This window comes from Oncorhynchus mykiss, chromosome 9 (genome assembly GCF_013265735.2).
Source record: "Oncorhynchus mykiss isolate Arlee chromosome 9, USDA_OmykA_1.1, whole genome shotgun sequence".
In the NCBI taxonomy this organism is placed as follows: Eukaryota; Metazoa; Chordata; class Actinopteri; order Salmoniformes; family Salmonidae; genus Oncorhynchus; species Oncorhynchus mykiss.
In genome coordinates this window covers 24,504,764-24,526,150 of record NC_048573.1, presented here as the reverse complement: position 1 = coordinate 24,526,150, position 21,387 = coordinate 24,504,764, and the positions used below count along the sequence as shown (strand labels likewise).

The 21,387-nt window shown below is 46.0% G+C and overlaps 1 protein-coding gene across 10 annotated transcripts in view; it reads left to right on the top strand.

Annotated features, from left to right (window-relative positions):
* LOC110531782 (nuclear factor 1 B-type) overlaps positions 1 to 21,387 on the top strand; it is a 94,501-nt gene that overhangs the window by 59,670 nt on the left and 13,444 nt on the right. For 4 of the 10 annotated variants that reach the window (XM_036987632.1, XM_021615201.2, XM_021615199.2 and 1 more), the window contains exons 3-11: positions 166 to 216; positions 1,893 to 1,961; positions 3,432 to 3,552; positions 3,888 to 4,006; positions 6,638 to 6,769; positions 7,067 to 7,245; positions 10,639 to 10,780; positions 10,945 to 11,027; positions 16,724 to 16,812. In XM_036987632.1, the coding sequence (XP_036843527.1) occupies positions 166 to 216; positions 1,893 to 1,961; positions 3,432 to 3,552; positions 3,888 to 4,006; positions 6,638 to 6,769; positions 7,067 to 7,245; positions 10,639 to 10,780; positions 10,945 to 11,027; positions 16,724 to 16,812 (985 nt within the window). The remainder of the gene's footprint in view (positions 1 to 165; positions 217 to 1,892; positions 1,962 to 3,431; positions 3,553 to 3,887; positions 4,007 to 6,637; positions 6,770 to 7,066; positions 7,246 to 10,638; positions 10,781 to 10,944; positions 11,028 to 16,723; positions 16,813 to 21,387) is intronic. The other 6 variants (XM_036987633.1, XM_021615200.2, XM_036987634.1 and 3 more) reach the window with 4 other exon arrangements.

The following is a 21,387-nucleotide window of genomic DNA, read 5'->3' as shown; positions in this document are numbered from 1 at the left end:
ATTTGAATAACTTAAATTGATAGAAGAGTGCTGAACTTTGATGACCTTTGTGGTATTTAATGATCTAAGGTTCAATGAAATGACGTGGAACAGATCATGAATTGACGTTTGTGTCCAGTGGGATGGTTCTATAATACTAAGCATGGTTCTCTATCTGTGTTACAGACTCACAGCAGTCAGGAAGTCCCAGTAACAATGAGCCAGGCAAGAACCCAGGTATGTACCTGAACCTCACTGTCACGGTCCTCCAACCTCTGTCCTGTCAATCACAGCTCTATAGTTCCCAGTCCCCTCTCTGTACTTAATGTGATCTCGACCTGGTAGACGATTCCAGAATCTGTTTATGGTAGTTACTCTTTGTGTGTATGCTCTCACCTGGCATAATTATCTTTAAACAGGATGTGACCTTTCACAGTTATGCAGACCACAGCCATTGGTAAGGTTTCTATGGAATTACAGATGAATTTAATCACCCTGTTGCAGGACAACATTTTAAACTTGTCGTGTATCTGAGGTTTAAAAAGGCTTCTCAAGTTTGTGATTTCCACTTTGAAATTTGAGACTTTATTTTACAAAAAATGTATCAACCCACTACAAAAATGACCATTAATTATAATCCACATAATAATTCACAAATTAAGATCTTACATCTGTATAGACCAGTGGAGGCTGCTGAGGGGAGGACGGCTCATAATAATGGCTGGAATAGAGTGTAATGGAGTAAATGGAATGGTATTGTGTTTGATACCATTCCATTGACTCCATTCCGGACATTATTATGAGCCGTCCTCCCCTCAGCAGCCTCCACTGGTCTAGACACCAAAACAAAACCGTTGTCAATCTAAGAGACAAAAAAGTTTGGGAAACACGAAGGCTAGACAGTTATGTGCTCCTCTGTAGTTCACTAGTGGATGTCTGAGGCCATAGTTCTTGTCCTTGCCAATAAGGGTTGGATAGCTAAGCTACGTCTAGTAGCCAGTCTGCTAGCTAGCCAAACAAAATGGCCACTGTTCCAAATCATCTCCGGCAGCCTGTTGCTGCTCTCCTGGACTGACCTGGACTATGTCATCACGGGCCAGGAATGAAAATAGAGCAAGAACGAAATTAGCTCCGTACCTCAAGAGTAGGTTCTGCCTACCCTGCGTGTGCGTCTCGCTGCCAAGTCAAACACTACGTTGAGCCAACGTTGAGCCAATGACTCAGGCCCTGTGAGGGCCTCCCTAGCTGCTCCCACTACAGTGCCACAGTTCCCCTGTCATTCTCTGGGACGCCCGTTGGCTTGCATTGAGGAATTAGGAGGAAGAAAGCGCATTTAGCTGCCAATCGGAATCTAGACTCACGCCTCCCCCCTATGGTGTTGACACACCCAATGGTCCTGCTCAGAACATCAAAGGATGAAAAGTCATTTTGGGTGTCAGTGACATGTCTGTCTGAATGGCTGACAGACTGACATTAGCCTGGTCACAGTTATGTTTGTTCTGTATTGCTGACTCCTATTGTCATGACAAACATATAAACAGCACAAACTGATCTGGGACCAGGCTAGACTGATGGGTCACGATAGATATTTTTCTCACATTCTGGGCTCCATACATATTGTACTTCAAAGCCTCCATGTTTCAGTATTGTCAATATTGCCAATATTCAGACTGGAGCTGTGTTGGGTCATGTCGCTATGGTTGATGGGTAGATGATGGGATACTCTATTTTAGAAAACAATATTTGGGCAAGAATTTTTGCTCGTCCTGTGTCTCGTAAGCAGGGAGCGATTTATTACTTTAGCAACAGCTCGAATCGCTACGAATGTAACTTACTCTTAGTGACGAGAACACAAAGCATTGGGTTTAATGTTGCGTTGATATATTGTCTATCTGTGGTTTTTCTTTCTGCAGTTTACTTGGAAGACAGCTTCATCAAATCAGGAGTCTTCAGTGTTTCAGAGCTGGTGCGTGTGTCCAGAAGTAAGTATAGACTTTATCACCATCGCCCTCAATACCCCTTATCCTCATTGCCGATTCAAAACAGCAAGCTTCACAGTACAAAAACAGGAAATCCAGTCGAGCAAGTCTCCAGCATTAGAATACAACATGAGTGTGTGTACAGTGCACCGGTGTGTATGTGTGTGTGTGTGTGTGTGTGTGTGTGTGAGACTGTGTGACCGTGTGTGTTTGTATAGACTTGCCTGCCCTTTTTCAAAAACGATGACGGATGTTCTTTCAGGAATCGCTCTCCCCAGCTAGCTGAGGACAATGGTCCCCTCAGGCAGGATTTACCTGTATGGCTCAAGGGCTGTTGTGTTCTATCACATACCTATTGGGATGTTGTGTTCTGACCTCTAACATGCCTGGGGTACACTAAGAACTCACTGACACGGACATATAACTCGTGTTTTTACTTAATGTTTTTTTTTAACCCCTCTGTAATTTGTACTGCCATTTTGGATTTGTTGTTTTTCGGATTGCGGAGTAGACCTTTTAAGCCAATTGAAATTCAGTCAGTGCTGTGATTTTGCAGTTCTGAAAATGCACATTCAAATGAAAGCGTGAACAGGTGTTTTAGAATCATTGTTATTTTGTGCCTGGCATTGTTTGGATTCAGAAGTCAGGGTTGTGTTTTCCTTAACAGACGGGGTTAAATGACTTTGGCTGGGAGACAGAGCAAGTGGTGTCACACACAGTATGCTATGCCAAAACAAGAGATAGAGAGTGAAGGAAATAGAGAGAGAGAGAGAGGGAGAGTTTCGTTGGCAGTAAATTAAAACACAAATGCCCTTGGGTAGCCAATGCCAGGGCTGCCGTGGGTTGCCAGTTCCAAGACTGCAGTGCTGGGGTTGGAGCTCGTGCCAGTGGTAAACCTCAGACCACAACAGACCCCACCACACACTCCAGTCTCTCGTCGAGTCCAAACCAATCTACCCACCCACCCACCCACCGCCCTCACAGGGCTACACAGTGCCCTAGTTAACACTCAGCTGTCCTCCCTGAAACAATATCCCTCCCTCGCGGTTGTCAACCACAGGGTGAAAAAAAGTAGACTTTCACACAGTGGTGGACTGTGGTTTCTCAAAGCATATCACACATAAGAGTACCATGAAAGTGAACTTCAATGCACTTATTCATATGTGCTTGACCAATTACAATAGGTAATTGAGAATGATCCAGCTGAGCATAGGACCAATCAGAGAGCTGATGTGTGTGTGTGTGTGTGTGTGTGTTGCCTAGTTCATGAGTTTGCATTATGCTGGTGGAATGCAAAGGTTCAATGATTATCAGTCATGTGAGAGGGGATCATGTACACTGAGATCATTTCAGTGAAATTGTGGGCCATGCTCAAGGTCACATCATATCGAAATTCTAACAGAGCTTCAGCAGGCAACCAATCAGCAGGCCAGTGACCAGGAAGTAACCTCTTTTTCTCTCCCTACTCTTCAGCGCCCATTACCCAGGGGGCCGGGGTGAACTTCTCCATGGCCGACATGCCAAGTCAGCCGTACTACCATGACCTGAACTCCAGCGTGGGCCTCCATCGCTCCCTCTCCTCCCCGCCTGGCAGGTCAGTCTACTGCAGGACCCTGCCTTAACCCCACTCTCCTTCTCCCGCATCACACCTTGACCTCTGAGCTTTGAATGAGATGTAGGGGGGTGGATGCAAAACTGATTTCAGTTTTGTGTCAGAGGGGCAAATTGATAATCTTACTCCATCATGTACTTCCCATGTTTTGGCCATTTGTTCTAGTTCAACTTTATTACCGCCCACACATCGAGACAATACGTTAGCCGTAAATATATTACATTTTTACAACATCAAGGGGCAGTGACAGTAGAGAGACACAGGGATCAGAGATCACGTAGTGTTGTGACTCATCATTTCTCCGCCTTCTTCCCCAGTAAGCGGCCCAAGACCCTCAACATAGACGAGAGTATGGAGACCAGTCCCACTGGCCCTGACTTCTATTCCTCACCTAGCTCCCCAGCTAGCGGCAGCAGGACCTGGCACGAGAGAGAAGGTGAGGGGGAGGTGTGTGTGTGTGTGTGGGGGGGGGGGTCTACAATATTACTGTTGAATAAATATGATAAGATCAAACAGGCTGGGTGAGTAACAGAATTGTTGACAGGAAATATCGGGACTGAGAACATGCCCCTGTTGATAAGCTCGTTTGGAGGGATGTTGAGTTCTCTGGTAGTTTGGGAGCTTCCTCATTGCTTCCTGTTTTCTCGCCAATCTGAGGGAGTATTGGAGTGTTGAAGCAGTGTTAAAAGTTGCAATGTTGAAGCGATGTGAGTGGAATCTTCATTCTGGTAGCGATTTAATTGTGGAATGCAGGGTGGCACCAATGAAAGTGAGAAGGAAGACATGCTAGTGAGAGCTGTAGTAATTGTGGCTGTGAGCAGACTTAGCAGAGAACTTTATTAATTAACTTCTTGTGTTATTAGACTGCAAGATTGAAAAGGTCACGCTAGGGTTAACAGGTGTGTGTGTGTGTGTGCGTATCCAGGCACGTGTTTGCATGTGTGTGTGTGTGTGTCAGAGAGAGAGAGGGAGGTGGAGTGAGTGATGGGAAGGTGTGGCGGCCCTTGTTTGAAGCTAGCTAGGTCTCAGAGGAGCTGTCTGACTCAACAGGTGGCAGGCCCAGTTGGTGGGCCATCCCGTGCCTAGCCCTGCTAACGCCACTATACTGACAGGCAGCGAGAGAGAGAGAGAGAGAGAGAGAGGGTGTGTGTGTGTGTGTGTGTGTGTGTGTGTGTGTGTGTGTGTGTGTGTGTGTGTGTGTGTGAGAGAGTGATCCTCCAGGGAGGGGTGTATGTCTCATTACCTGGTCTCGTGGTGCAGGCCAGGGCCCGTAGCTTTTTTAATTAAGCCCTCACTGTCCCGTGTTTCCAGATTGTTCTCCTCCGACACACACACAAACACACTCCCCTTCTTCCCCCAGGGCTCAAGCCCTAGAGTGGAAGGGAGAGGGACACCTCTCATCTCACTACCCTACGACAGATAAAACACTTAGGGTACAGAATGTCCCAACATCTAACAGCATAAGGTGTTTTCCCCCCCCCCCCCTCGCTTCTTTAAACGAAACTTCGATGGGATTTACTGTTTTTTCCCCCTTCCTTCTCCCGCTGTTTTGTGTTTTTACCTTTCAGTATCGGGGTGAACACATGCTGGAATGTAATGGCTATGGAGAAGAGGAGCGGAGAGATCAGGAAATTCATGGAAAAGGACTACTCTGTAAAGAGGGAATCAAATAAATAAGTGGATTGATATTAAACTGATATGAGGCTGTCCAAAGTGCCAAACGGACATTTATTTTACATGCCTAGTCCGACAAAACCCTTTTACGCATGGATCTGTTTTTTTGTCCTCAAAAGTCAGCTCACTGAAATGTCTTTCACTGTTACAGTACAGCTGACGCCATGTTGTGGAGTTATGTATATCTAGCCACTCCCCTTACATATTTTTGGGCACTGCTCTCAAATCCTCAGTCAGCAACTGGTTTGATAACGAACAGCTGTTTGCAATGAAGAAGAAGGTTTTTCATATCTATGCTCCGACGAAATGTGCAGTACTTAATCCTGGCTCGTCATATTAGCCCGGTGGTGCATTTCATAGCTGGATATCTGCTCGATAAGATTCATAGCCCTTTCGTCAGTCTGGGACACCCTGGCCTGAGCACACCCTGGTTTACTCGCTCATTTTTGGGGTGGAACGCGAAGTAACAGAGTTCATCAAGTTAAATCATTTTGACATACAGCAATGTGTTGTTATCTAGGGATTCTAAGTGAATTCTAGGATTTTACATTGATCAGTTCCCAGACCGGTGTGACTTTTTTGTTAGAGAAGTCTGTTGACGTAGACTTTTTTTTTCTTCCAATTCTAGGTCTCTCTCCATAATTGTCCATCGTGTAATTCTGTCATTTTAGGAATTGTCGAGAATATATTTGAGCGAATGTTACACCACATAAGAACAAGTAAAAAAACAACTGTCCCAGACATCAATTCAACGTCTGTTCCACGTGGGAAACGACGTTGATTCAACCATGTGTACAGTGGGGTGGTACCATAGTCTGAAACTGAAAGATCCATCCATTGTCTGAGGTATTGCTCATGTTGCAAAAAAAAAAAAAACTGAAACGACTTAAGCTACTTCCTTTTACAAAATTCTGAGTGGGGAATTCCCCTGGATTCCTGAGGTCTTTGTCCCTTTCCTGGTTTGGTATGAGTCACCTTTCCCTCTTCAGGTGGATTCTTCTCTATTGTGGGGAGGAAGAGAGGAAGAGAGAGAGGGAGGGAGAGAGAGAGGTAGGAAGGAAGGTCTTGTGACAGGCCGGGGACACTTGAGCTTGACCCACGGTCAGGGGAGAGCGGCTGCTGTCACAGAACATGAGGTCTCGGAGTCCATTCTTTTTCATGGTCAGTCCTATTGTCATACAGTACCTTGCATATAGGCATGAGAAAACATGTCAAAAGCGATCGCAAGCCTATACTATGACTGCCATCACGTCACAGCATGGGAGTATGTTTGAAAGATGTCGCAGCAAGAACAGCGATGCTACTTCTGTCAGCGTCTGTGCGCGTGGCTCTGTGGTTGCCAGGTAACCCCCCCCCCCCTTGACCAGGTGTGTATGTGTTTCCTCTCCCCCAGACATGTCGTCTCCCACCATGAAGAAGCCAGAGAAGCCCTTGTTCAGCCCCACCTCCCCGCAGGACTCCTCCTCCAGACTGAGTACTTTCCCCCAGCACCACCACCCCGGACTCCCAGGGGTCGGACACAGTGGTGAGTAGGCTAAGCACCTGCCCCACTACTAAGCCTAGACATGCTCATTCAGTGACCTACAGTGATTGAACTGAAAGTGTTTATTTGTCATGCATCCCCCTCAGCCTTCCCCCAAAAGTCCTTTGAATTAGTTGGGATTGTAATGTGTACATTTTTGTTCTCCATTAGTGTATTTTTCAATGGTTTGTTTTTCTCTCTCCCTCCCTCTCTAAATGTGTCTGTCTGTCTTGTCTGTCTGTCTCCCCCTGTTTCTCTCTGTTTCTTCCTCTGTCCGTTTCCCTCTTCCTATCCCCTTAGTTATATCGACGAGGAGCCCTCCACCCCACTCCCCCCTTCAGTTCTCGGCCATCTTGCCCCCTGCCCCGTCACCCTACTTCTCTCACCCCACCATCCGCTACCCGCCCCATCTCAACCCCCCTGACTCCCTGAAGAGCTACGTGCCCAGCTACGACCCGTCCAGCCCACAGAGCAGCCAGGTGAGTGTGAACTGCAGCACACTGGAGGGGAGTCGGGTTGGGCTACATTCCTGTTTTATTTAAGAGAACTTGACTGTGTACAGTCTCTCTCCTCAGTAGGCCTAACTGATTGACAGTGTTTGTGAACAGGGATATGATTGGATGTGAAGTTCGGGATTTTAGTGGAAAATGTGTTTTATGGCAAACGTTTGATGAAAAACAATGTATATTTAACACTACGAGTATTTAAAGGACACCGGACCAGCTTGGCTATACTGTAGTACACTTTTCAATGTGATGATTGAATCAAGTATCAGTTGAGTTTTCATTTAATTTCATAATGAATTCAATTGTTCTCTAATGAACCAACTATTAAATTGAATAATGAACTGTCTATGTCAAAAATGATACCTGCCCAATACAATTGTGCCTTGACATTTTTACAACAATTGAATGTTGATCAAATGCCACTTTCCTGTACATTATTTGAGCTCTTTCCAATTTAAGTGGCAATCTTAATAGTTATCCTTCACCTTGAGAATTATTTTGGGGGATTTGGGTGCTTTATAACATTTGACACATGAAAACGGGTGGACAATGTCTATAATCGTTAAGAAGACTAGTTCAATCATTGCACATAGTGTCTTCACAGCACTAGTCTTTCTGGGGCACATTTGTTTTGCACAGCATTGGATGGAGGGAGTTGACACAGCATTGGATGGAGGGAGTTGACACAGCATTGGATGGAGGGAGTTGACACAGCATTGGATGGAGGGAGTTGACACAGCATTGGATGGAGGGAGTTGACACAGGGTTGGATGGAGGGAGTTGACACAGGGTTGGATCGAGGGAGTTGACACAGCGTTGGATGGAGGGAGTTGACACAGGATTGGATGGAGGGAGTTGACACAGGATTGGATGGAGGGAGTTGACACAGGATTGGATGGAGGGAGTTGACACAGGATTGGATGGAGGGAGTTGACACAGGATTGGATGGAGGGAGTTGACACAGGATTGGATGGAGGGAGTTGACACAGGACTGGATGGAGGGAGTTGACACAGGATTGGATGGAGGGAGTTGACACAGGATTGGATGGAGGGAGTTGACACAGGACTGGATGGAGGGAGTTGACACAGGGTTGGATGGAGGGAGTTGACACAGGACTGGATGGAGGGAGTTGACACAGCATTGGATGGAGGGAGTTGACACAGCATTGGATGGAGGGAGTTGACACAGCATTGGATGGAGGGAGTTGACACAGCATTGGATGGAGGGAGTTGACACAGGGTTGGATGGAGGGAGTTGACACAGGGTTGGATGGAGGGAGTTGACACAGCGTTGGATGGAGGGAGTTGACACAGGATTGGATGGAGGGAGTTGACACAGGATTGGATGGAGGGAGTTGACACAGGATTGGATGGAGGGAGTTGACACAGGATTGGATGGAGGGAGTTGACACAGGATTGGATGGAGGGAGTTGACACAGGATTGGATGGAGGGAGTTGACACAGGACTGGATGGAGGGAGTTGACACAGGATTGGATGGAGGGAGTTGACACAGGATTGGATGGAGGGAGTTGACACAGGACTGGATGGAGGGAGTTGACACAGGGTTGGATGGAGGGAGTTGACACAGGACTGGATGGAGGGAGTTGACACAGGATTGGATGGAGGGAGTTGACACAGGACTGGATGGAGGGAGTTGACACAGGATTGGATGGAGGTAGTTGACACAGGATTGGATGGAGGGAGTTGACACAGGATTGGATGGAGGGAGTTGACACAGGACTGGATGGAGGGAGTTGACACAGGGTTGGATGGAGGGAGTTGACACATGGTTGGATGGAGGGAGTTGACACAGGGTTGGTTGGAGGGAGTTGACACAGGACTGGATGGAGGGAGTTGACACAGGGTTGGATGGAGGGAGTTGACACATGGTTGGATGGAGGGAGTTGACACAGGACTGGATGGAGGGAGTTGACACAGGGTTGGATGGAGGGAGTTGACACAGGGTTGAGGAATTGGCAGTGCCGGTGGACTCACCGGGTGACTTCTCAGCTAGGTTCTAGCTGAACTTTAACCCCCCTCCATTCAGAATATGCTGCTGTTGTGATCTAAACACTCTTGAAAGTGCAGAAAAATCCCTTCAAGCAATGACTGAATGCCGACCTAACTGAAATACTCTATAGGTCTATTTTGAAAAGAGCCTAAATGTAAAATATACACTGTAAAAACCACTAACTCAATATTCCAAAGAAAATCCAGGCCCTTTTTCACAAAACAAATATAATTACAGAGGGTCATAATACAGTTTTTTTTTTTTCATGAACCTCTAATAAACCTGACAGAAGACTTTATACATTAACTGGGTACACACTAAAGCCTTGTGTCACTGTGCTTGGAGTGTGTGTGTGTGTGTGTGGGGGGGGGGGGGGGGGGGGGGGGCAGCCATAGAGAGATGAGAGAGCCGTGAGATATTTATGTGAGTTTTATATCCCCGCTGTTCTCACTGAAAACAATGGGCTCATAGACGAGGCTGGATCTATGCGGCCCGGGACTGTTACTTCAGACAAAACCACAGGGAACGATAAAGGCCGTAAATATTTGCCGTTGCCGGGGCCTCTGCTCTCTTTTGGCGGAATTACTGGCCCCTCTCCTCCACAGTGCTGGATGGGAGAAGGGGGAGTGTTTGTGTGTGTGTGTGTGGGTGTGCAGAGGAGGGCGTCTCGGCAAATAAAACAGCTCTTATAATCCCATGGACTGCAGCCAGAATGTTTTTATGCTTGCTTTAACTCAGATTATATTACACTCTAATTAAACATTCTATTCACATTTTTAAGGAACCCTGTGGACACAATTCTTTTTCATAAAGGCCTATTTGAGGTTTGAACTTGGGGCGCCGAAGAGCCCAATACACCACAGGCCGTCTCCCGCAGTCTGAAAGAGTAGCTCCCACTAGCTCCTTTTCTCTCTTAAAACACTAGAGATGATCTACACAGGCTATTTGGGCGGGGCTGTTCTCCCTTCCTCCATACTCCTTTCTCCTTGGACCCCCTCCCTTCATCATCCTCGCCCCTACTATCAGCCCCCTTTCTCTCTCTCTCTCTGTCTCTCTGTCTCTCTCTCTCTCTCTCTCTCTCTCTCTCTCTCTCTCTCTCTCTCTCTCTCTCTCTCTCTGTGTGTCAAGTGAGGGCGACATTTTCCCACACAAAACAGCACTAAACTGACTGTGCAAACAATACTGTAAAACACACTTTACTGTTGTTTCTTTTCTTTAACGATTCCAAGTAATTTCAATGAAATTGACGTCTGTGCCCAGTGGGATTTGTCAAGTGGCCACAGTTTAAATAGTAGAGGATTTGTCACTAACTGCCCCCTCTATTTTGTTTCCCTGTCTTTGCCCCCCCTCCCAGCCTAACAGCAGTGGCCAGGTGGGGAAGGTTCCAGGCCACTTCACCCCAGTCCTGGCCCCCTCTCCGCACCATGGCACAGTGCGACCCGTCTCTCTCTCCATGCCCGACACCAAGCCCATCACATCAGAAGGTGAGTACAACGGTGAGCTCCCTTTCCTTCTCTCTTCCTGGCACTGCAAAACCCTTCTGTGCCCCATTACTGTAGTAGTTTCCATTTTGCGCACTTTATAAAGAATCGATCAATGTAATATTTTCTCATTGTGTCTCTGTGTCTCTCTGTCTGTGTTTGTGTGTTTGCTCCTCCAGGATACTCAGCACCGGGCACCCCCACAGCCAATCGTTTTGTAGGACTGAGCCCTAGAGATCCGGCCTTCCTTCACCAGCAACAGGTGAGAAACATTACCACTACTCTTCTTTCACATCCTCTCCTCCCCTCTTCCTTCCCTTCCTTCCTCTCAGCCTCTCCAGAAGGGATCTGAGACCACGGAGATATTTCATTCTATCTGAGAGTGAGACCTTATTGTCGGTTCTCGCACAGATGCACGCGGAGTCTGAGAAGTGAAACGATCACAGAAATGAACTGTTTCTCAAAATGCTCGCTCCAGTAAGTGACAGTAAATGCACTGTAATGGTATAGTTGAAGACATTTACTCCCCTACGTATCTATTTGGACAGTGAAGCTAAAACTAATTTGGCACAATACTCCAGCGTTTTGGATTTGAGATCAATTGTTTCATATAAGGCGGTAGTACAGAATGTCACCTTTTATTTGAGGGTATTTTCATACATATCTGTTTTCCCTTATCTGATTTATTAGTGGCAACATACTTCGGAACAGCCAAAACAAACTACAAATGCATCCAACAGTCACAAACTTCATGTAGTCGTAGCGTGCAAGGAATATGGGACCAAATACAACATTTTTGACGACTTCAATAAAAATAAATGAATTTGTTCAAAAATACTTAGGGACATTCTGTACTGTCACCTCACATAAAACATTTGATCCCAAATGCAAATGCTGGAGTATCGAGACACATTGAAATGTTTTAGCTTCCCTGTCCTAATGGAGTGCTTTCAGAAAGCATTCACACCCCTGGACCTTTTCCACATGTTGTTGTGTTATAGCCTGCATTTAAAATGGATTCAACTGTGATGTTGTGTCCCTGTCCTACACACAATACCCTACAATGTCAATGGAATTATGTTCTTAGAAGTGTTTAGATATTAATAACAAATTAAAAGGTGAACTGTGAATAAGTATTCAACCCCTTTGTCGTGGCAAGCCTAAATAAGTCAAAATGTGCTTAATAAGTCACATAATAAGTTGCATGGACTCTGCGTGCAATAATAGTGTTTATCATGATTTGTGAATGACTACCACATCTCTGTACCCCCAAACATACAATTATCTGTTAGTTCCGACAGTGAATTTCAAACACAGATTCAACCACAAAGACCAGGAAGGTTTTCCAATGCCTCACAAAGAAGGGCACCTATTGGTAGGTGGGGGGCAGGTCTTGAATATCCCATTGAGCATGGTGAAGTTATTCATTTGGATTGTGTATCAATACACCCACTAGCTGGAGAGGCAGGAAACCCTTCAGGGATTTCACCAAGAGGCCAACAGAGACTTTAAAACAGTTTCAGAGTTTAATGGCTGTGATAGGAAACTGAACATGGATCAATATGTTTTATTTATTTAACTAGGCAGAACAAATTCTTCTTTTCAGTGATGGCCTAGGAACAGTGGGTTAACTGCCTTGTTCAGGGGCAGAACGACAGATTTTTACCTTGTCAGCCTGGGCAAGTTGTCAGCTCATGCATCATGTTTGCAATAAGGCACTAAAGTAAAACTGCAAAAAAGGTGACAAAGAAATTCACTTTATGTTCTGAATACAAAGCGTTATATTGGGGCAAATTCAACACAACACATCACTGATTACCACTGTTCATATTTTCAAGCATGGTGGTGGCTGCATCATGTTATGGGTATGCTTGTCATCAGCAAGGACGAGGGATTATTTTAGGATAAAAAGAAACAGAATAGAAAAGAAAAAGAAACTAATCTTAGAAAACCTTGTTCGGTCTGCCTTCCAACAGACACTGGGAGACAAGTTCACCTTTCAGCAGGAAAATAACCTAAAACACAAGGCCAAATATGCACTGGAGTTGCTTACCAAGACGACATTTGAATGTTCTTGAGTGGCCTACAGTAGTTATAGTTTGGGCTTAAATTGACTTGAAAATCTATAGCAAGACTTGAAAATGTCTATCTAGCAATGATCAACAACCGACTTGACAGAGGCTTTAAGAATTGTTAAAAGAATAATGTGCAAATATTGTACAATCCAGGTGTGCAAAATTCTTAGACTCACCTAGAAAGACAGCTGTAATTTCTGCCAGAGGGGATTCTAACGTGTATTGACTCAGGGGTGTGAATACTTACGTAAATAAGATATTTCTGTATTTCATTTTCAATAAATGTTCAAATATTTGTAAAAACATGTTTTCACTTTGTCAATACCGGGTATTGTGTGTAGACGAGTGAGCAGAAATGATCAAATGTAATTAATTTAGAATTCAGGCTGTAACACAACAAAATGTGGAATAAGTCAAGGGGTATGAATACTTTCTGAAGGCACTGTAAATACGTAGGGGAGTGTTTGGGCACCTTTTTTTTTAACCATTCCACATACTGTATATAATTCATATTTAGAAATATCTTTTTACCTAATTATTTTCGGTATGGGGCAGGAAGTAAATAGAAGTACAGTAATATGATGAGGGTGTAATGTGCTCTACAGTTTTCTACAAATATTTTGCTGTATGCCAATAAGGCATCACAGGCATAAATAAAAGAGACCAGCATTCCCTTAAATGCAATTTGTTTAGCTTCATTCCGTAGTCCATTGAAGAACAACATAACGGTTTCAAAAGCAAGTACAAAAGTAAGAATGTGCACACAAAGACAGACAAATATGTCAATTACTCCTCCGTCGTGGTTCAGTACCTATTCAAAAATGTGTGCTGTTCTGCTGTTCTGAAAGCCACAATATTCAGCCTGAGACACGTGAACAGACAGTGTACGATACAGGCCAGGGCCAGACTGTTTGGTGTTGTTGGCGTCGAGCGGTCGTCCCGGCGGCCAGACCAGGCAGATGTGGCCGCTGAATTGTGTGTGAGGTTAGGAGCATTGTGGTTGGCGAGGGTGGAAAAATGAGGCTTGGAGCGCTAGCCCCTCCTCATGAACCCCCCCCCCCCCCCACACACACACACACAGACACACACACTCACACACGCTGGTCTGAGGCCAAGTGTTTTCAACCATGCTTCATTTAATGCATCTGCACGCAGCTACATAATAATCAGTGGTTTTTCTTCTACTCTGTTCCTGTTGAGCGTAATGACAAAGCCCGGCCTGTATTTCCCTGCAGCTTGGTAGAGCAGGCAGAAAATGTGCTGTTTTGTTAACGATGCTATGCTTTTCTGTAGCTGGGAGGACTCTTTTGGACAGTGTGTGTGTCCATGCGTGTGTGGAGTTTATGTGCCACATTTTTTAGTAGCCTTGCTGCTTCTGTCAGTGAACTCACTAAACAGCAGCTGAACCCAATCCTGTCTCATCGGCCTCATCGGCCTAAATAAGACCCCTTTTTTTATTTGATAGATTTCTTTCATTTATTTAACATGTATTTAACCAGGTAGGTTAATTAAGAACAATAGTTTGTAATATTCTATTTTTAGTATAGTTTACATAGTATTCTTTACCCTAACACGGCCACTGAATACTGAATGAACAGAAATAGACCTGGAGGAAATACAATGCAATAGCCATTCATCATGCTAATCTTATATTAGTCAGGCTTTGTGTGTGTGTGTGTTCTGTGGTTCAGGATGATTTAAAACGACGAAGCTAGGTCTTTTAACCTGTGGTCTATGACACTGGGCCACTGTTCCCCGTGGAGTAAACAATGTCATAGATACTCTCCCTTTGTTGTTATTGTCAGTCACCCCGGCTCTGGGTAATTATTTGGTGGAGTTATGAGATGCATTGACACTTTTCTCCGGTGTGTTTTAAGGCAGACCTTTGTTCTGAGGCTGGTTGGGTGGAGAGAGGAGACGTACGAGGTGGATTAGTTTCACCGACTGAAGGTGTCGTGTTTCCGATGCGGTCACAGGCGATATTCCAGAGATAAAGTGTAGTCAGAAACCCCAATGTCCCCAGGGCCTATTCTACAACCCCCCCCAAAACACACACCTTCCACACCCCTCCTCCTTCCAAACAACAATTCCTTAGTGGAAAATCGGTGAGGAGAAAGAAGAAGAAGAAAAACCCTCTGATTCATGTCTTCTCCTTGGTTAACCCTTAAAGGGACTGTTCCTCCGCCATGGGCTCCAGAGGGAACGTTCGGTGATCAGATGACATTTGGTATTATCTAAGGCAGCCTGCTAATCCCCATTCTGCCTGCATCTGTTTTGCTAACGTTCCCCTAACGTTCCCCGGCGACGTCTTCCCTGTCCCTCTTACCCCTGCCGCTGTGATCTGGCAGTGCCGGCAGACAGATGGCGAGCCCCCCTAGAGGAGTGCTGGCAGGCCTGGCACAGAGCGTGTGGAGGAGGAGGAGTGGGTGGGGGTGGGGGGGGTTTGGTAGAGCGTCTGGACAGCCAGTGCGTTCTCTATGCTCAAAGCTTTGTCAGAGCAGAGCAGCAGACTGCTGGGTAGTGTAGAGGAAGTGTTGGTGTGCTGTGTGGTGTGTACAGCATCCTGGTCTCTGTTACTAGTAGAAGGATAAGGCTGGAGACTTAACCATTCACTGCTGGTAGTAGAGCCTTGGTGTTGGAAGAATTAGTCTATATGATTTTTAAGAGATTGAGTGACGGCCTCTGTTCATATCCTCCTTTGTGTGTGTGTGTGTGTGCGTACGTTTTTTTTTTTTAGTTTGTTTTTACCATTGGCTAGTTAATTCGGCAGATGCTTCCACATTTTCGATACGCACAAGATAAACACAAGAACTAGAGGAAATCAGTCGTTCACCTCCAGATGTAGTGCAGCAGTGGAAAACCGTTCAGCGCGGCTGTGTGTACAGGTGGCTAATGTTATCGACCATCCCTAAGTGGGTTTTGAATATTCAGTGTGTGAGGATATACTGTATGATTAAACCATCTTAAGAGCTCTTCAGTTTGCCACAGCGGCGGGGAGATTGCTCACGAGGCACTTTTTCACAATGCATTACCAAACGGATGTGTTGATTGTGTTGACTAAAGGTGCAAGGTTAGCTGGGTATTGGCTGAGATGGCTCTCCACTGGATCGTGGATACGTGCGTGTGAATAATGCATGGGATAGGAGAATGTGGGATTCATGTGTGGTGGTTTTGTGTAAGTTTACATTAAGGTGTGTGTGTGTGTGTGTATTATTTTTGTAGAACAGTAGAGACAAGCCAGCAGCCCTTATCTTACCTTCTACAATCTCATCAACCTACCTGAGTTTCACCATAATACTGCTACTTCCATATGGCGATAGTTACACTAGAATATGTCTGCTATAAAAGACAGAATAGGCCTCAATGAGGCTTTATGCAGAGCAGCAATGGATAGCACATAGTAGCCAGTAACAACACGCATGCAACCTGTGGAATGCATGGCCCCATAGGCTAACCATAGGGCACTACTGCCTTACACAGTAGCTGAATGACTGCCATTTTGACATGACTCACATCCTGTAAACTAACCCCTTCTTTGCTTCCAGGTCAGATTAGAAACGTAGTACTTATTGTGACGGAATTCTCCCATGCTCTTTCCCTATATTCTAACTGTAGAACGATGATCTAATGTTACTGAATGATAATGACTGTCGTATCATATGTGTTTATGTTTAGGTACAACCAGATCTGTCATAGTTTGGGCGCAGGCCTATTTTGGGCGTAGGCCAGTTTGCTCTAAGTTCTCTGCTTTAGGCTTTGTTTGCATGCATGACTTTGTTTCCCTAGTCACATTGTATAGTAACTTTGTGTAAGTGATGTCAAAGTGAGTTGTGAGAGTTTGTGCTACTGGCTCCGTGTCTGACTGCCAGGTTTTAATTGACAGCTGAGGATATGTGACTGGACCATGAATCAAAACAGCAGGCATTATGGCCCCAGTGGCACTGAGGATACTTTGGGGATTGCTTGGCAAAGGTAACGTTTCCATTATTTCAAACAATCTCTCTATCACTTGTCTGCAAACTGTCTGATGAAGCACGCACGCACGCGCACATACACACACACACACACACACACACAATATATATATACCGTGTAAGTATTACCAAGTTCATTCATACCTTGATTAAAATCTACCCTTTCAGATGTTCAGACAAAGGGTTCAACCCTCACCTTTCTGCATTCCCTTCATTGCTGCCACCACAACATACCCATAAAGAATGTGCACAATCTGTTGAACATCACTCACTATCCCAGTCGGCTCTAACCCTCCGCTCATTTGTTGTAGATACAGTGTAGTCATTATGATCATTCATAGACTGCCAGAGGAATGTCAACCAAGCAATAACAGTGCCAAATAAGACCTTCAAGGTATTTGGAGTGTGTTAGGTCCTTGATACGGTAGGATTAACATGACCTGTTCACTTGTGTGTGTTACTGGACATTATCAAGGGGTATTCTGCTATCGTCTAGCATGCCTGTGTATACTACACTCTGTGACAGGGTGCTGCAGACTTTTTTTTTTATTTGTCTGACTGGGTCTTAGATTTATGGGAAATTATTTCTCCGTCCACAGAATAGCAGGTCACAAATGGTTAACCAGTGATCCCTGTCTTTCTTTCTTTCTTTCTTTCTGTCTTTATCTTTCTTTCTCTCTCTCCCCAACGCAACACATATTTATCTTTCATTTTTGCTCCGAGCCTTAGAAAGTCCTTGGGTTGGATGGGCTTGTGTGTCACGGAAAGTTAAGCACACATAAAACATCTGTTGGAGGCCTCGGCGGTGTGACAGCTCACATAAATAGTATATCTGCATCCTAAATGGCACCCTCTTCTCTATGTAGTGCACTACCTTTGACCAGGGCCCATAGCGGAGTAACTTATTTGTTTGGTTGTACTTGTGTCTCAAACTGCTTTTAGGAGACAGTTAGCCCTTCTCTTCCACCTCCACGTGTGTCCAGCTCTCCGGCTTTGTCCTCGATCCCCACTCCTCTTCCTACTTAAAGAGACACGTACCTCTCTCGTTTTCTCTCTCTCGTTTTCTCTCTCTCGTTCTCTCGTTCTATCGTTCTCTCTCTCTCTCCCCCTCTCTCTCGTTCTCTCTCCCCCTCTCTCTCCCCCCTCTCTCTCTTTCTCTCTCTCTCTCTCTCTCTCATTTTCTCTCTCTCCCCCTCTCTCTCGTTTTCTCAATCTCTCCCCCTCTCTCGCCCCCTCTCTCTCGTTCTCTCTCTCTCGTTCTCTCTCTCTCCCTCTCTCTCTCTCTCTCTCTCTCGATCTCGTTCTCTCTCTCTCTCTCCCCCTCTCTCTCGTTCTCTCTCTCTCCCCCTCTCTCTCGTTCTCTCTCTCGCCCCCCTCTCGCTCTCTCTCCCTCCCGTTTTCTCTCTCTCTCTCCCTCTCCCTCTCATTTTCTCTCTCTCTCCCCCTCTCTATCTTTCTCTCTCTCTCTCCCCTCTCTCTCGTTCTCTCTCTCTCTCTCCCCCTCTCTCTCTCTCGTTTTCTCTCTCTCTCCCCCTCTCTCTCCCCCTCTCTATCGTTCTCTCTCTCTCTCCCCCTCTCTCTCGTTCTCTCTCTCGTTCTCTCTCTCTCTCCCCCTCTCTCTCCCCCCTCTCTCTCTCTCTCTCTCTCTCTCTCTCTCTCTCTCTCTCTCTCTCTCTCTCTCTCTCTCTCGTTTTCTCTCTCTCTCCCCGTCTCTCTCGTTTTCTCAATCTCTCCCCCTCTCTCGCCCCCTCTCTCTCGTTCTCTCTCTCTCGTTCTCTCTCTCTCTCTCTCTCTCTCTCTCTCTCTCTCTCTCTCTCTCTCTCCCCCTCTCTCTCGTTCTCTCTCTCTCCCCCTCTCTCTCGTTCTCTCTCTCCCCCCCTCTCTCTCTCTCTCCCTCCGTTTTCTCTCTCTCTCTCTCTCCCTCTCCCTCTCATTTTCTCTCTCTCTCCCCCTCTATATTTCTCTCTCTCTCTCCCCTCTCTCTCGTTCTCTCTCTCTCTCTCCCCCTCTCTCTCTCTCGTTCTCTCCCTCTCTCCCCCTCTCTCTCTCTCTCCCCCCTCTCTCTCATTCTCTCTCTCTCTCCCCCTCCCTCTCTCCCCCTCTCTCCCTCCCGCTCTCTCTCTCCCCCTCTCTCTCTCTCGTTTTCTCTCTCACTACCCCTCTCTCTCCCCCTCTCTATCGTTCTCTCTATCTCTCCCCCTCTCTCTCCCCCCTCTCTCTCTTTCTCTCTCTCTCTCTCTCTCTCTCTCTCGTTTTCTCTCTCTCCCCCTCTCTCTCGTTTTCTCAATCTATCCCCCTCTCTCGCCCCCTCTCTCTCGTTCTCTCTCTCTCGTTCTCTCTCTCTCTCTCCCCCTCTCTCTCGTTCTCTCTCTCTCCCCCTCTCTCTCGTTCTCTCTCCCCCCCTCTCTCTCTCTCCCTCCTGTTTTCTCTCTCTCTCTCTCTCCCTCTCACCCTCATTTTCTCTCTCTCTCCCCCTCTCTATCTTTCTCTCTCTCTCTCCCCTCTCTCTCTCTCTCTCATTCTCTCCCTCTCTCCCCCCCTCTCTCTCTCTCCCCCCTCTCTCTCTCTCTCTCCCTCCCCCTCCTTTTCCCTCTCTCTCTCTCTCTCTCTCTCTCTCTCTCTCTCTCTCTCTCTCTCTCTCTCTCTCTCTCTCTCTCTCTCTAGTTCCCTCCCTCTCATTTTCTCTCCCCCTCCTTCCCTCCCTCCCTCCCTCCCTCCCTCACTCTCTCTCTCTCTCTCTCTCCCTCCCTCTAGTTCCCTCCCTCCCTCTCGTTTTCTCTCACCCTCCCTCCCTCCCTCTCTCTCTCTCTCTCTCTCTCTCTCTCTCTCTCTCTCTCTCTCTCTCTCTCTCCTTGGAAAACGTGTTAACTTCAATTTAAACAGGGCTGTGTCTACCAGAGAATGTGTGCGTGTGTGCTCTTAAAGCCTCCTTCCGGCCTACTCTGCCCTCTGTGAGGTTACAGTTTTTTTTTGAGAGCCCCTTCTCTAGGCCTCCTAATAGACCAGTAAGAGGTAAGAGGAAATATGTGCCCGAGCTGCATGGAGGCCTCTCTCTCTCTCTCTTTCTCTTGCTGCTCTCTCTCGCTGCTCAGACAAGACTAACAGAGGCTCGACTCCTGATCGTACAGTATATAGGTTCGATGAGAGCTGCAGGGAAAGAATGACAGATTTCTTGACATACATGATTGATTGATTCACGAGCACCGTCAGGATACCAGAATTCAGATTCATTGCCGTATACATTTGCAGTGAAGTGTGGTTCCAAAACGGTTTCCATCATGTATGTAAGAGAGCTCATAAAATCATCAGTATTGCCTCTTGAAAGATAAAGACCGCAAGAGAGAATAGCTCAGGTTTATTGTCTTCTGTTGATTTTTCCAGAAACTAAAGCATAACGAGCTGGGTGAGCTTCAGTGTCTGTCCGACAGAAACAGAATTCAAATGTTCCCGAAGAGTGCCAGGATAGATTGCTAACTGGATCTGTAGAACACTTTAGTTGACAATAGGGCACTTGGCACTATATTGACCCTGACATGAAAGTTCATGTCACCTGCAACATTTACTTACACCTCAGACTGAGAGATGTCTTGGTCATCTGAATCTCGGGGGGTAGATGAGGTATTCCGTATTCTTCTCAGCAAAGTATTGACAGTCTAAATAATCTGGTGCACCCCCCCCCCCCCCCCCCCCCCCCCCCCCACCCCTCGTGGACAATTGAGACTTTGCATTGATTTTCTGTTTCTGTCTGTCTGAACCTAATGCATTCACTGCTCCTTCGCACTAGCAATCTCAGAGAAAGAGGACGTATGCCATAATTTCCCTAGCGAAGGTTTGTTCATTGGATTGAGAATCTGAATGCACTGTTTTTTTAAGTGGCATTGTATTCAGATTACATGTGTTTTGTATTGTCTTGCTCTCACTTCTGCGTCTTATATAGTCCCTCACGCTAGGACCCAAAATAAAACACTCCCACACTTGCATGATGCCGTTCGGGCAGGAAATGGGTCAGCAATCCATTAAGATGCCATTAGATAATCTAATTCCGATGGCTTAATCCTTAAATGAAGCCCACTGGACACTGGAGCTCCGCTTGTGTGGAGGAGAATTAGTGTGATTTGGGGCTGTGGAGCTCTTAAGATAGGGCTTAAGGAGTCCATGGGTAAAGGTAGGGGGCGACCATGAGGAAAGTTGTTTTTCTCATTAGTGATTGTGTGAAGCCACGTGCAGACCTGTGTTGGGGAAGGGAACTTGGGCTTAATGAATAACATCCCCCAACTCAAACATAGACGTCATCTTTTTAGTACAGAAAGAGTCATTTGGAGAAATAGAATAGTAATATGGGTTGACTAAAGAGATCCTGTGATTCTATATGTAATTGTATGGGATTGACAGTGTGATGGACTGTATAGTACCTTTTCATGTGTCTACTCTGTCTTCACCTGAGAAGGCCTTTAGAGTTGGACACGGAGGGGGAGAGAAAGAGAGGGGGTGTGTGTGTGTGCTAGGGAGAGAGGAGGGAAGAAGAGAATGCTGCAGGGAACTAGCCTGCTCTGAGCTTTCTTTGTTCAGCAAG